Source organism: Chenopodium quinoa, unplaced genomic scaffold (assembly GCF_001683475.1).
Source record: "Chenopodium quinoa cultivar QQ74 unplaced genomic scaffold, ASM168347v1, whole genome shotgun sequence".
In the NCBI taxonomy this organism is placed as follows: domain Eukaryota; kingdom Viridiplantae; phylum Streptophyta; class Magnoliopsida; order Caryophyllales; family Amaranthaceae; genus Chenopodium; species Chenopodium quinoa.
Genome location: NW_018744874.1, coordinates 1,430,254 through 1,445,543, shown reverse-complemented (window position 1 = coordinate 1,445,543; position 15,290 = coordinate 1,430,254). Strand labels below are relative to the sequence as shown.

General features: G+C 35.0%; 2 protein-coding genes across 4 annotated transcripts; one reads left to right on the top strand and one right to left on the bottom strand.

Moving 5' to 3' along the window:
• Nucleotides 1–3,739: 3,739 nt before the first annotated feature.
• LOC110705066 (ABC transporter B family member 11-like) lies at nt 3,740–11,534 on the top strand. Of its 3 annotated transcripts, none has more exons than XM_021882897.1 (13): nt 3,740–3,932; nt 5,676–6,017; nt 6,183–6,237; nt 6,404–6,579; nt 6,679–6,900; nt 6,992–7,230; nt 7,368–7,893; nt 8,000–8,273; nt 8,354–9,174; nt 9,605–9,871; nt 9,956–10,219; nt 10,534–10,827; nt 10,923–11,276. In XM_021882897.1, the coding sequence occupies exons 2-13, from the start codon at nt 5,733–5,735 to the stop codon at nt 11,274–11,276; spliced, it is 3,777 nt and encodes a 1,258-aa protein (XP_021738589.1). In that variant the 5' UTR covers nt 3,740–3,932; nt 5,676–5,732. The 3 variants fall into 3 exon arrangements, with proteins under 3 accessions (XP_021738589.1, XP_021738590.1, XP_021738591.1); XM_021882898.1 differs by lacking the exon at nt 3,740–3,932 and adding an exon at nt 4,014–5,286; XM_021882899.1 differs by lacking the exon at nt 3,740–3,932 and having other exon boundaries at nt 5,733–6,017; nt 10,923–11,534.
• A 1,401-nt stretch (nt 11,535–12,935) lies between these two features.
• LOC110704909 (organ-specific protein S2-like) lies at nt 12,936–13,791 on the bottom strand. Its single transcript, XM_021882719.1, has 2 exons — nt 13,623–13,791; nt 12,936–13,499 (listed from the first exon to the last, which is right to left on the bottom strand). Exons 1-2 carry the CDS (start codon nt 13,668–13,670, stop codon nt 13,272–13,274), a joined length of 276 nt encoding a protein of 91 aa, XP_021738411.1. The 5' UTR covers nt 13,671–13,791; the 3' UTR covers nt 12,936–13,271.
• Between the last annotated feature and the right edge of the window lie 1,499 nt (nt 13,792–15,290).

The following is a 15,290-nucleotide window of genomic DNA, read 5'->3' as shown; positions in this document are numbered from 1 at the left end:
GAATTGTCAACTATAAAATGGGAAGGGGTCACTTTGACTCCTCCCTCAGAACTGCCGGCTTTCAAGCCGCTTTGTTTCACTTCCACATCTGGCGCCTGGTCAGATGTTTCACTAATCGGCACCCTGTGGGAGGAGCCGTCTGAGTTTGAGATCCTCGCAGTCTTTTTTGTTCTGGCCATCATGCTCTGCATAGACACAGATACAGTCGGACTTTGTATAAAGGGCAAAGATGGGTCCGGAAAAGGGCAGGCGGCACTCCTAGTCCTAGATTCAGCCGTCCCCGGTGACCGGCGATCACTAACCTAGGTCGTGTCGTGTGCTTCCGTGGTTCCATTTCAAAAAAGAATAAAAAGAAAATTAAGAGTAAGAGAACCGACAGTTACCTGAACGAGTGACGATTGATGAAGTTCTGAAAATCCTTTACAGTCGGCTTGTCAGAGTAGGCGGTAGGCAGAAAGGGTCCAAAATGTCAGAGCAAGTTCAGGGGTCCGAATGTTTCAAAAAGTTCTCAAGTGTGAAAATGACTGAAGTCAACACTCCCTTATATAGGCGAAGTGAGAAGGCGAAGGGTCACTTCCAGAATTCATAATTTGGGCGGGAGAATCTCTCGGCCTTTCGCCGAGTGACACCTGTAGCAGGCCGTCGCCTGTTACAGTGCGACACCTGTCACAGGTAACACGTGACCAGTCACCTGCCACCTGTGAGGGGCAAATGATTAGGGGATTTTTCTCCCACCAATCGGAATGCGCCATGTGGGCCAATCAGGTCCTGCCAAGTGTCCCTCAGTTGGAACTGTCAGGGCTTGCCACGTGGCACCCGCTTATTCGTCCACCTTGGACCTATTATGTCATGACACGTGGCAGACTCCATGCCTAATGGAGAAACCGGCCACCCAGGCCCAACTTCCGAGGAAAGCCCAATCAGCCCAAGGTTAACCTAAACCTAGGATTGGCACGCTTCTCAAAGACTATAAATACTTAATTAATCCTCATTAAAGGGGATTAAGCAATTAAACACTCTCACCTAGAGAGACCCAATCACTTTAATTTCCGCATTAATTACTCCTTAATCAAGTACTAACTTGACCGTCGGAGGCGGATCTCCAACCATCCGGAGCATCCGTTTGTTTTGCAGGTACAGGCGTCCGGTTCCAGTCTCGGAATTGTAACTCTTCCGCAGGACATCAGAAAACCCCGAAACACCAGCCAAACACCTTCCACCGAGGAAGAATAGAAAGTCGCCAAAACCTCCGCCACTAGGCCAGGGTCAACCGGTTTCCAAGACCAAGGGTCACAGGGGACTGGCAAAGAAAGGCATAAGCCGATCCTTACAATGTTGAAAATTAGAACATGGAAGGAAACAAAACTTCAAGCATGTAAGACCCATCCTTGCAACGATCTTCAAACACCTCTTAGCACTTGTAGAATCCACAATATAAGGTCTATAGCTTTCATTAACTAAGCTATAGTAGCTTTACGCCCGACCCTTTATCAAGATAACTTAATTTGATTTTCAAACCTACGAAGTCGAATTTAGTCTAATTGTAAAATTAATACAGAGTATCTAAAAAATCTCCTTGCATATGTTCGATCTGAAGCAAGACACAACAAGGTACATGTAATAAGGTGACATGTACATATGTTGATTGTTGATGTGTACCACAATAAAGTCAATATATATCATGTGAAACTAGATATTAAAAGTTGACCCAACTGACTGATCTGTAACCGATTTGAATATGACTCGCACAAACATAATAATTTATCGGATAATTTGCCAATTAATACCGCAAGTTAATACCACTTTGTAAATTACTACCGCAAATTAAAAAAGTTGTGAATTACTACCGCAATTTTTTTTTAAGATGTTGCGATTACTACCAAATCTCCATTAAACCCAACTATGACGTCATTATATCCCTTTAACCTGTGTTTGACCATAGTTAAGGGCTTTAACCAAACCCCCCCTCCCAAAAAAAAAAAGAAAATGGTTTAGGATATAATGACGTCATGGTTAAGGGATTTAACCATAGGTTAAAGTGATATAATGACGTCATAGTTGGGTTTAATGGGGGTTTGGTAATAATCGCAACATCTTAAAATTTTTTGCGGTAGTATTAGTTTGCAATTAGACTCAATCTAATTTCATCAAATTCATCCCAAACATCCAAATTAACACCTCCATCCCAAATATAACACAATGATTCAAATATTTGATGGTACGTCAATTAATCAATCATGACGGGCAACATCAATTTTCATCACGATAATCATGATCATGTTGAAACTTATTGCTACATTTGAGACCAAGGATTAGGTAAATCTGTTCACTTTTGATAGTTGTGCATTAATTATTTATTAAACCAAGTTGGGGTTATTTATTATTTGTTGCTCTGTCCAACAAGTGAACGACGTTGCCTTGAAGGGTCTGAGGCTAATTTTGACAGTTTTAATATTTAGAGTAGAGGATTACATCATCCCACTCGTCATCTTTGTGGTTATTCTTCATGTTCGTGCACTACTATACGCCATACTACCTCATTAATCTATCTTTTCTTTTTGCCCAAGCCAGACTATTAAATTAACTAAATAATACTCCGTACTTCGTAGTTTGTACCTGGCTGGACTCGATAAGGGGAATTTATGGTAAATTTTCCGAGTGTTCTGCAAGTTTTCGTCTGAGAAAGTGTAAGGGTCTATTCTGATTTATTGATTTGAAATGAACTAAACTAGTTAGAACTGAATTGATTATAACTGAAATGAACTGAATTGATTAGAACTGAAATGAACTGAATTGAACCGAACTATTTATTAGAGAAGGAAATTAGAAATTGAAGTGATTCAAGTTGAACTGAAATTAAGCCGAAGAGAACAACTAATTACTTACAAATTACTCGGGTACAACAATTTGATTTTGACTACTTTATATGCCTCTTTTGTACTAATAATATTACGAAGTATAAGAATTGGAGTTTTGCACAATTCATCACTCTTGTTTGATCATATAATATGATTTATACGTTAGGCAAAATATAGTTATGTGAGATTTTTTTAGATTCGTCTCATAAACTACAATTACAATATCGACTTTCTCTTATACAAAGTATAGATATCTAACATATAAAATGTGATTTGGGATGCGTAACTTAATTCTTGATACTATTATTAGAATGAAGGAAGTATTAGCGTTGACTATATTTTATTTTGTACATTAAGTACGTGATTGTTGTCATTATACATTGAAATCAATTCTAACAAATGTAGACATATACAATTACTTTGTTACTTCGTATGTCAATTTTCTAATCTCTTTTACATTGTTGATAGTCAAAATTTTTACATTATAGTGTAAAATTTTCAATAGTTTTTGACTTTTATAAGCTGCCTTTTTCAATTTCATTGTTGAAAATAACTAAATACTCCGTATTTCATATATTGTTTTCGAAAAAAAAATGTCATATATTTATTGATAAAAAAAGTGCTAAAAACCAAACAAATAAAAAAGGGAGAGAGTCGTACGTGCATATTTCTTCTGTTTCTTTTTATTCAAAGGAGAGATGATAAATAATACTTGTATAAAAGTCTAAGCGAGTTAAGTAAAATAGAGAAACTACGAAGTATAATGATCTTTACATGTGATTATTTGACTAGTAAAAGGTTGAGAAGGGACTTTTTAAAATTAAATTGATGAATAAGCAACTTGACACGTTAACTTCTTTTCAGTATTATAAAAGGAAGATACCTTCTTTTTATTCAAGTGCGAGAGTTAAAAAGCTCACGAAGCTTAAACTTCCAAATTCATTCCCATTCATATTAATAAAATTAGATTTGCACCAAAAAAAAATATTGGAGTAATAAAATTAGATACTCGTATTTGAAGAGCTGAAAACTGAGAAAAATAGCAATTGTGGGTTTTTCTTTTTCCTATTTTGGGTAAGTTTGCTTCCTCTAATTTTATTTAAATATTTTTTTTCTTTCCCTTTCTTTTTTTTTTTTTTTTTTTTTTTTTTTTTTTTTTTTTTTTAAGAAATACAGAGTACTATTTCTGGTAATTTAGTTAATAAACGGGTTTTGGTCTTTTTCTTCTATTTCCTACTGTATTTGTTCAGTTTCATCAGAACTTTTTTTGGCTCTTTTTATAGTACAAAGTACTTCGTACATTCTGACTAAAATGTCTAAAATGCTAAAAAGACTAAAAGTACTAACTAGTCTTGTCATGGTATTCTCCAATCCAATAAGATGAGCTAGAGAAAGGGTATATATTTGAAAGTTTTTCTATACAACGGTTGCGTTATTTTTACTGCGTATTTGGATCGAAAGGTGGAGTATTCCTAATTTAATTTGAATGTGAAATGGGAAAGACAATAAGGCTTGTACAAGTAATTGAGGATCTATTTTCCTTTGATTTTGAAAAGATTTGGAAAGAAAATGCATCTTCTTTGTAAAAGATGCCTACTTACTATATTTTCAAGTCCTACTAATTGGTTGAGGAAGGGGAGTTGGTAGAAATGAATTTGTTTTTTTTTTTTTTTCAAAAAGTTTTGATTGGTTCAATCATGGAAAGCCGACATTAGTTTTTGGGGTCAATTTTAAATTTAGTTGCTTTATTGTTAATAAATAATAACACGTACTTTAACTTCTATAGTTAATTCCTCAAAATAAAATAAAAACTTTTATAGGTAATCTATATTAATGCACAAGTAGCACAACTTTCTCACAACTCTCCCTGAATTTGGGGTTGGGAAATGGTTGGACCAAAAAGATATACGAATAATTAGGATTAGGAAGAAAATGGATATTTTTTAAAAATTTGTTTTATTGAGCAGGTTGAATACAAATTCAATGATACAATTTTTTTTTTTGTTATTTTATCTCAATTCTCGAGGATGAATGCCAAAGAAATAGGAATTAAAATATATTGAACACTTTATCAGTGAGTTTGGACGAGGATATTTTGGAGGGTAGAGTAGGAACAAAAGAGTGAGGCATTATATATTGATTGTTTATAAGTGAATTCGGGATTAGTTGGAGTCCAGTAGGCTCTGGCTGGATTAACGATTATGCTTGCATACGTAAAATCAAGGGAGGAAGGAAAGGAATTAAGGATTTGATTTTCCTTCCCTTTTCATGAACCAAATCTTTGCAATATCAGAAATATTTGGAAGAAATTTGCAAGTCCAGTCTGTCTCTCCCCTGTATATTATTTCCCTTCTCCTCACCTCAGCTCCCTTCATTTTGTCTTCCCCTCACACTGTTAGTGTTATTGCTAATCAAATACATCGTAAAGGTGCAACTTTCTCACAACCCCGGCCTCAAAATGCATTTTCAAATTTTTGATTGGTTAAATCATATGAAATTGTAGTCTTTTTTATCAGTGTTAATCGTGTACATATGTCAATTTAACATGTTAATTTACATTGAAAACTACCATTTTACATTCTAATTAATAGTCATTTGAAGTTTTTGCTAAAAATGAACTGTGTGACAATTGTGGGATAAATGGAGTAGTAGTGTATACAAAGAGTGTATGTAGTAAATTCTGCTGTTAAATAATTTTATTTTTCTCAATTATGAGGGTGCATAATACCTTAATAGTACAATTTTTTTTTTTTTTTTTTTTTTTTTTTTTTTTTTTTTTTTTTTTTTATCTTCTAATGTTGAAATTATATTTTGTAGGGTGAAAAGAGTGGTGAATTTCAATCTTTTCATATTGAATTGGTTGAAATTTGTGAGATGGACCGCGAAAATGGAGTTGAGAAGGCAACATCTTCCAACTCCGATGCTACAGAACAGAATCAGAAAGAGACTAAAAAACAAGATGCTACTATGAATAAAGTCCCATTCTACAAGCTCTTTTCTTTTGCGGATTCTACTGATAAGGCTCTGATGATCATTGGCTCCATTAGTGCAATCGGAAATGGTGCGTGTATGCCCTTGATGACCATAGTTTTTGGTGACATAGTTGATGCTTTCGGAGAGAATCAAGATCCTAATCACATTATTGATGTTGTATCTAAGGTATGTCATCCAATTGTATCTATGGTATCAATTTTGCGATTTCTTTAGTATGTACTTACAGAGATGATGATCAATTCGATTGTTTGACATGATGTTTGTATACTGTCCTAAAATATGTACAAAATCTTTCAACATATGCTCAACTTCTATGTTATCTTGATACAGGTGTGTCTAAAATTCATCTACTTGGCCATCGGAGTAGCAATTGCTGCATTTCTTCGTAAGTTTGTTGAACTTGAGCTTGTGCAAGAAAATTATTCGTCTAAGGTGTTAGAAACGGAGATGTTATAATCTAAACTCTACAAATTATTTTCAAAAATACCTTGATCATGAACTTAAATAATTATTAGCTAATGAGCAACTTTTTTTATTTTTGGCTGTTACAGAGGTGGCTTGCTGGATGGTCACAGGAGAAAGACAGGCTGCAAGAATTAGAAACTTGTACTTAAAAACTATTCTTAGACAAGATGTCGCGTTTTTTGACAATGAAACAACCACGGGTGAGGTTGTGGGAAGGATGTCCGGAGACACTGTCCTCATACAAGACGCTATAGGGGAGAAGGTACCTCACACTTTAAAATCTTAACCATGTTCATTGCTCTTATTCATCATTGTTTACTTCATTGTAATATTTATACTAGTCTTGATCCTTTTTTGGTAGGTTGGCAAGTTTCTACAAATGATATCAACATTCATCACAGGTTTTATCATTGCATTTATCAAAGGGTGGCTTCTTACTCTTGTCATGTTGTCCTCGATACCCCTTCTTGCCATTGCCGGTGCAATCATGACCATTACTATATCAAAGATGGCAACGAGAGGCCAAACTGCTTATGCAAAGGCCGCAATTGTTGTAGAACAGACTATAGGTTCAATCAGAACTGTAAGTTCATTCAATTGCCCACAATATGTTACATATTTAGTATTAGTGCTAAATTTCCTTACTTCTTTACACCATGTATCTCTCATTTCAGGTGGCATCATTTACTGGTGAGAAACAAGCTATTGCAGACTATAAGAAGGCTATTGCAAGCGCGTATAAATCAGGTGTCCTTGAAGGAGTGGCTTCAGGAACGGGTTTGGGGGCCTTAACGTTGGTTATCTTCAGTAGTTATGCTTTAGCCATATGGTTTGGCTCGAGGATGATTATTGAAAAAAATTACACAGGGGGTACCGTCCTTATTGTCCTTATTTCTGTCGTGGTTGGATCCATGTAAGTCCATTCTTTCCATCTTACTGAACTTTTAAAAACTCAATTCATATATATTGAATCGAAAATTATCTGCACTTTATCTGAATCATATAAGTAATCTCTTCAAGGATAATGCTGAAGTCTGTTCTGTTTTATAGGTCCTTGGGGCAAGCATCTCCCTCTATGAGCGCGTTTGCTGCAGGACAAGCAGCAGCATATAAGATGTTTGAGACCATCAATAGAAAATCAGAAATCGATCCTTATGACCCCAATGGAAAAACAATGAATGAAATTCGCGGAGAAATTGAGTTAAAAGATGTTCATTTTAGTTACCCCAGCAGACCTGATGAACCAATTTTTAGCGGATTTTGTCTTTCCATTTCAAGTGGCTCAACTGTTGCATTGGTTGGACAAAGTGGGAGTGGAAAATCGACAGTGATTAGTCTCCTAGAGCGGTTTTATGATCCGCTGGCTGGAGAAGTTTTAATTGATGGAATCAATCTTAAAGAATTTCAGCTAAGATGGATCAGACAAAAAATCGGCCTAGTAAGTCAAGAGCCTGTATTATTTGCATCTTCAATCAAAGATAATATCGCGTATGGGAAGGATGGTGCTACCATTGAAGAAATAAAGATCGCAACAGAGTTGGCTAATGCTGCTAAGTTCATTGATAAATTGCCTCAGGTATGGTTTAAACTACTTTTACATCTTTACTCTTATTGTTCTAGAGCCAAGTTAAAATATACATTATAAACTATTAAGCTTTGGTTCGTGTTGTTTATGTTTTCAGGGGCTAGATACCTTAGTCGGCGAGCATGGAGCACAACTATCAGGAGGACAAAAGCAAAGAGTGGCTATAGCAAGGGCCATTCTAAAAGATCCGCGAATTTTACTTCTAGATGAAGCTACAAGTGCACTAGATGCAGAATCTGAGAAGATTGTGCAAGAAGCATTAGACAGGATAATGGTAAACAGGACAACTGTCGTTGTTGCTCATCGTTTGAGTACAGTTAGGAACGCCGATATGATAGCAGTCATTCATCAAGGAAAGGTGGTTGAGAAAGGTAATATTGTATTCTAATGTCACCCTTTTACAAATCATGAGGGCAAACTGATAATATTTTTGTTCGTTGCTATGAATTAGGTCCACACTCGGAACTATTGAATGATCCTGAAGGAGCATATTCACAACTTATACGACTACAGGAAATCAGAAAGGAGTCTGAACAAGTTGATGATATCGGAGATCATTCAATACACTCTAGTCAGAGAAAACTATCCTTAAGATCATTAAGTCACGAATCCTCTAGGAGGGTAAGTAGTAGTCGCCGTCACTCTTTCTCTGTAGAAGGTACTACTGCTACATTGTCCCCTCCAGAAGAACAGCAAGAAGTTTCAATTTGGCGCATTGCTTCTTTGAACAAGCCCGAAATTCCGTCACTCCTTCTCGGAGCTATCTCTGCATGCGCGAATGGCCTTATTTTTCCACTAGTCAGTATAATCCTCTCTAGTGCAATCAAAATGTTTTATGAACCTCCTAACAAAATGAAAAAGGATTCCAAGTTTTGGTCCCTTATGTTTCTACTCCTTGGTATAGCATCACTAATTACCCAACCACTTCAATTCTACTTCTTTGGTGTGGCCGGTCAAAGGCTAATACAACGTATTAGGTCCATGTGTTTCGAGAAAGCAGTCCACATGGAAGTTGGTTGGTTCGACGAGCCTAATCATTCGAGTGGTGCAGTTGGTGCAAGGTTGTCTGCTGATGCAGCGATTGTGCGTGCTTTAGTTGGAGATACACTAGCATTGACTGTTCAGAATATTGCAACAGCTGTTGCTGGTTTATTGATTGCTTTCACTGCAAATTGGATATTGGCATTCATTATTCTAGCCTTAATACCCTTTATAGGCCTTAATGGATATGTCCAAGTCAAGTTTTTGAAGGGATTCAGTGCAGATGCTAAGGTTCGATTTTCTTTAACTCGATCATTGTATATGTTTATATGTCATAACAGCTACATTTCATTACAAAATAATCCTTTGAATATTTACATACTTATTGATGATTATTATATGCTATAGGAATAAATGTTGGAAAATAAAAGCTCTAATTTTTCCCTTAAACTATGTAACATGACAAGTTGAATAGTGTACGAGGATGCCCCAATTTCTCATAGTGAATTTGTTTCTCACATGACATTTTTGTAAATAAATCAACAACTTTATTCAATTGTGGAGCCCGCCATAATGAAAAAATTGTTGATTTATTCACAAAAATGCCCCCATGAGAAACAAATTTCGTAACAGAGAATTTCCCGTTGTGTACGTTAAGCAAAAATTGAGAGTAATTGACTTGAAACCACTTCTTAAAAAAAACTTCTTTGAAATTTTGCAGAAGAAGTATGAAGAGGCGAGTCAAGTTGCTAATGACGCGGTCGCTAGTATAAGAACCGTTGCTTCTTTTTGTGCCGAGGAGAAGGTAATGCAACTATACGAAAAGAGATGTGAAGCCCCAATTGAAGCAGGTGTGAAGCAAGGAGTGGTTAGTGGGGTGGGTTTCGGGCTATCTTTTGCTTTGCTGTTTCTTGTCTATGCCGGAAGTTTCTATGCTGGAGCTCAACTTGTTGCTCATAAGAAAACAACATTTTCTGAGGTTTTCAAGGTATATGAGTATTGCATTTGCTTCAAAACCTTCCAAATTATACATTTTTTCTTTCCTATGCTTAAAATGTATGTTCTTCTGTAGGTATTTTTCGCGTTAGCGTTCTCAGCAATAGGAATATCACAATCAAGCTCCTTTGCAACTGACAGTAGTAAAGCCAAGGATGCAGCTGCATCCGTATTTGCCATCCTTGATCGTAAATCTAAGATTGACTCAAGTGACGAATCTGGGATGACCTTGGATAATGTCAAGGGTGAACTTGCACTACAACACGTGAACTTTTTGTATCCTAGTAGACCTGACATTCAGATTTTCCAAGACTTGTCCTTGACTATTCACTCTGGCCAGGTAATCTCTAGCTTCGAACATGCGTTTACAACATATCCCTTGCTAATTTGCTAATTGCTATAGCCTTGCCTGGAAATTCCCTGTTTCTCATGGCAGAAACAAAATTTGTTTCTCATGGGGCATTTTCATGAATAAATCAAAAACTTTTTCATTATTGTGGGCTCCACAATTGAATAAAGTTGAATAAAGTTGTTGATTTATTTACGAAAATGCCATATGTTTCTCACCATGAGAAACTGGGGCATCTTGCCAACGAATACTTGTGTGTGTTCTAAAACTGAGTTGAAATTTCTGTCTTTATGTTCGCTTATCAGACTGTTGCTCTTGTGGGAGAAAGTGGGTGCGGAAAATCAACTGTCATATCCCTCTTACAGAGATTTTATGATCCAATTTCGGGTTGTATCACACTTGATGGGATTGAACTTAAGAAGTTTCAGTTGAAATGGTTGAGACAACAAATGGGGCTCGTTAGCCAAGAGCCTGTCCTTTTTAATGATACAATACGTGCCAACATTGCGTATGGAAAGGGTGGCAATGCTACTGAGGCCGAAATCATAAATGCTGCAGAGCTCGCAAATGCTCACAAGTTCATAAGTAGCTTACAAAATGTAAGTATCATACTAATGCATAAATGCATAATTACATCTCCTCTATTATTTATGCGTTGTTATATTTAACGAATTGTGTGACATGTTGCACGTAGGGCTATGACACGATCGTAGGAGAACGAGGAGTTCAACTGTCAGGAGGGCAAAAGCAGAGAGTTGCCATAGCCAGAGCCATAGTAAAGAATCCAAGAATACTACTATTAGATGAAGCTACAAGTGCACTTGACGCCGAATCTGAAAGAGTTGTGCAAGATGCACTAGACCAAGTTATGGTGGATCGTACGACAGTTGTTGTTGCTCATCGCTTATCTACTATAAAAAACGCGGATGTGATTGCAGTGGTAAAGAAAGGGGTCATTGCAGAGAAAGGGAAGCATGAAACTCTACTTCGTATCAATGATGGTGTTTATGCTTCTTTGGTTGCACTTCACATGAGTTCATCCTCTTAACTATACCGCAAATTTTGTCTTAAATTTTGCTAGTTTCTATTTTTACTACATGAAAACCTTCGAACTAGCATATACCTCATCATGAAATCGATCTCATAGGAGATATGTTGGAAGTTTTTAGGAATTTTTTTGAAAATCTTTATTATACTGAATTCTTTTTGTCCATAATTTTGAGAGTATCATTTAATTCTTTGTACTCAAATTGCCAAATTCTTTTTACAACAAATCAATTATGGAGTGTATTATAACTTCTGAACACTTGGTTTATTTACAGTTTAGTCATCACAATGAACTTAGAATTGTATAGTTCCGTTACTCAATTTTTGATGCAAGGATTTTCTTAAGTATGTATGAAGTACTTCGAATCATATTCACAGTACGGAGTATAATATATGGTACGCAACTTATATTTTTTTAAGTAAAGAAATTTACACGGTAAGGTCAACTGGGCCCAACCAAGGCTCATATCACAGATTCACAGGAAACTTAAATGGCAATACTCTAGAGGGGTCAGGGGTGAGATTTGTTATTGATGAGGATCGAACCTTGCACCTTAAGGATGTGAGGCGACCTCTTGTGCTAGTGCAACACCAAGAGGGGAAAAGTATGCAACTTATATGTTCCTAAGTTGGACTACCTATTTCAAAATTAAACCTAACGCGTTTGTATAATTATATGTAGACCCATTATGCCACTTTTACTAAATTTTTAGTGTCGCTATACATAATCCCCAACTCCACAAGAATTGAACCCCTAACCTCGGTTTTACGATTGCCACATACTCACATAGTGAACTACTGTACTATGAATCTATGATGCTATCTATTCTGGGATAACTATATCTAAGGCACACAGCAATATGGCGCACAAAGTAAAAGAATGGCGCACAAAGTAAACGATACGTTGTGACTGCTTAAGGTTAGTAATTAGTGCCAAACGTTGTACTGTTGCTTTACTAACAGTTTTATGACATTGACACCCTTTGTATTGTGCGATTCATTTGTCAATTAAGGAGTTCACAGGTGCAAATTTATGCCTTCTAAAGCTTGACTACTCCTTGCGACTTTTCGAGTTTTTTCTAATGTAGAATTTGTTATATACACCCAGTTTTATGCCTTTGGAAGAATATTGGGGACAAAGCGAATTGTATAATTTTCACTAATTGATGAGGCATTGGCCTAGTGATTAAGATTGAGCGCTTGTATATATACAACCAACCCAAATATAGATACGAAATGTTCTAACTATCCTCCCTTCTTTTCAGTTTAAGCTCAGACGGTAAATTCTTTATTTTTATGGGAATAACTAGCATGTTACATGTCAACACACTATATAGTACAAACAACAAGGCTTATAATTTAATCAAACAGAGGTAAGCAATGAGAGAGATATCAAATGTACAAAGCAAAAGATTTTGTTAAATGCTGTTCAATTGGGATGATAAATACTTATACTTTTTTTTTTCGAGGAAAATACTCCGTAAATAATTATACTTAGATGACACGTATATGTAATTTATATTTGTATATAGTCGCGCATGTAATGAATGTATGTGTAACTTATATGGAGTAATTATATAGTGGCGCATGTAATGAATGTTCTGTCCATGATATTATACAAACCACAACACAAAAATTGGTGTCCATGGTAAAAATCATATACGGTAAAAAGGCTGTAATCCTGAGTAATTATTATCAACACCAATCAACAGTACATATTCATATTAATCATATCAAAAAAGGACCCATTAAAATTCCTCTTACATTAAATAAATTATTCTACTATAATGACTAAATATCTTTTCTAATAACACCTGCATACATAAAAGCAACTCTTCTAATAATAATGCCTAATTTATGTTAATAATAATACTAACATATGCTTAGTATATTTTTAAACTTAAAACTTTTTTAGGACCTTCATAGGAGATATGATTTTGCCTGTTGTTGTTGATCAACCCCATTCTTTCCGGTTTCGAGCTCGGTCGTCGATCGCCTAATCAGAAGGCAAACGATGGTTGTTTTCTTGATGAGGATGGTATATTATGGCATTAGAAGTAACATCAAAATCCCTCTTAAAATGACTCCAAAATGAATTTTCTTCAGATGGGTTTACCATTTTTTGATCTATTATTCCATTAATAGCTTCTGGTATTGGTTGATCTTTCATTACTTTCTTCCAATAATCTTCAGGACTATTTCTTGCACCAATTCCATTGGCAAACTACAAACAAACAAAAAAAAAAAACGATCAGAAAATTCAATTCACGTACGGTACAAATACTCGTATTTTAAATAAGTCATACGGCATCTACAATAATAACTAGATCGATGAGACGCGGATTACCAAGAGTAGTATGAAGAAGGAGAGGAAGAGAACACTAGAAAACTTCATGGCAAAGATAGACAAATGAAAAAAAAAGAAATGTATGTTTATGAGTTTATCTACTTGGTTATGAACAGATAATATAGGGTTAGATCACTTATATTTATTTTATAAGCTAAGGTAATTATAACGGTCCAACAATGTTTAATTTATATAGTAGTAAAATATAGAGGGAAAATGAATAGTAGTAGGTACCCAAATTCCACTGTATAAGATAAAGTCAATTATAATCCTCAAAAGAGCATTAGAAGAAAGTCAAAAGGCAATTATTCCCTTTGGTGTGGAACTGTGGATTTTGTGATAACCTATTTTATGGGTGTACATAGATTTAATAAGTGGGCATATAATTATTGATGATTGATTATCTTTAAAAAAAAAATTTAGCTCTGTTAATTATGACAACAAGTAACTTAAAAAGTAAAATTTTAGAATTAATTAAGAAAGTTTGATGTACTAAGCATATGCAATAGCATATCTCTTGGCTTGATTGTTTACCACTCCCTTCTCTAAAATTTTTCATTTTTGACATTTTTTGTATAGAAAATCACCGATAAAATATGAAAACCTTAGAGGCGAAGGAAGTAACTTATTCTGAATTAATTTCCATGTAGATATTTTGTTCTTGTCATTTCTTAAGTTTCCTTCTTCATTTTTGCTAAATGAATTTTATTTATGGAAAATGTGCTAAAAATGCAACAATTAAGGAACAAAGTATGAGATTAAATACTTAAGAAGAAATCTCCGGAGATCAATGATCATGCCTTTTTATTTATTTATTTATTTATTTTTATTTTACGAGCAATTATCATACTTGCTCCACTCTGAAATGCACTAGTTTAGTGAGGTGATATACTGTGTACTTGTGCTGTATAATCGATTTTGGCTAAAAGCCGCCTAGAAGTTCTCAATTCAGTAAATTTTATGAATTTGATTGACCTTACCTTAATTTTCTCTTACTTTTTATATTATTTTATTTGCTAAATAATGCTTCTAGAGATTGTGGTTTTGTCAATAAAAGTGGTCTTTGTTAGACAATAAAGATTTAAGTATAGTTTTTACCCTAAATTGAAGTTGATAGAGAAAAAAGGCGGTACAAACCAAAAACTATGGGCTGAATCTTGGAATGGACGAATAAGGAGTATACCTCCATATACTTAATTAATTAGGATTACACATTAATATCAATATAATCATACCTAGTAGCTAGACCCTTTGAAATACAAGTGTGTATATTTGACTATTACATCTCTTAATTAAAGCATTATTTCTTAAAGAAATGAAAACACTAGGATGCAAAACTTGAAACATACTTAACATATGCTAAATTGACTATAAAAATTACTTATGTAGATCGAAGCATAACATAAAATGTAGATATATAGATGGTAAAAGTCAAAAAGACAACAATACATAAATAACGAAAGAATTATGTGAAAGTGTATACCGAGAGAGCGTGGTGGGAATTTGGCCAAGTATGTAGTCTTAATTCAGCTCCTTTGGCTTAAAAGACGCATGATGCACTGTTAACAAGTCAAAAAAGAAAAGACACCAACTCAAAATTAATTGTATTATTAGATTTAATTTGTGTTATCTTAAAAATAGTTCAATTGTGTTTTTTTAGTAACTGCC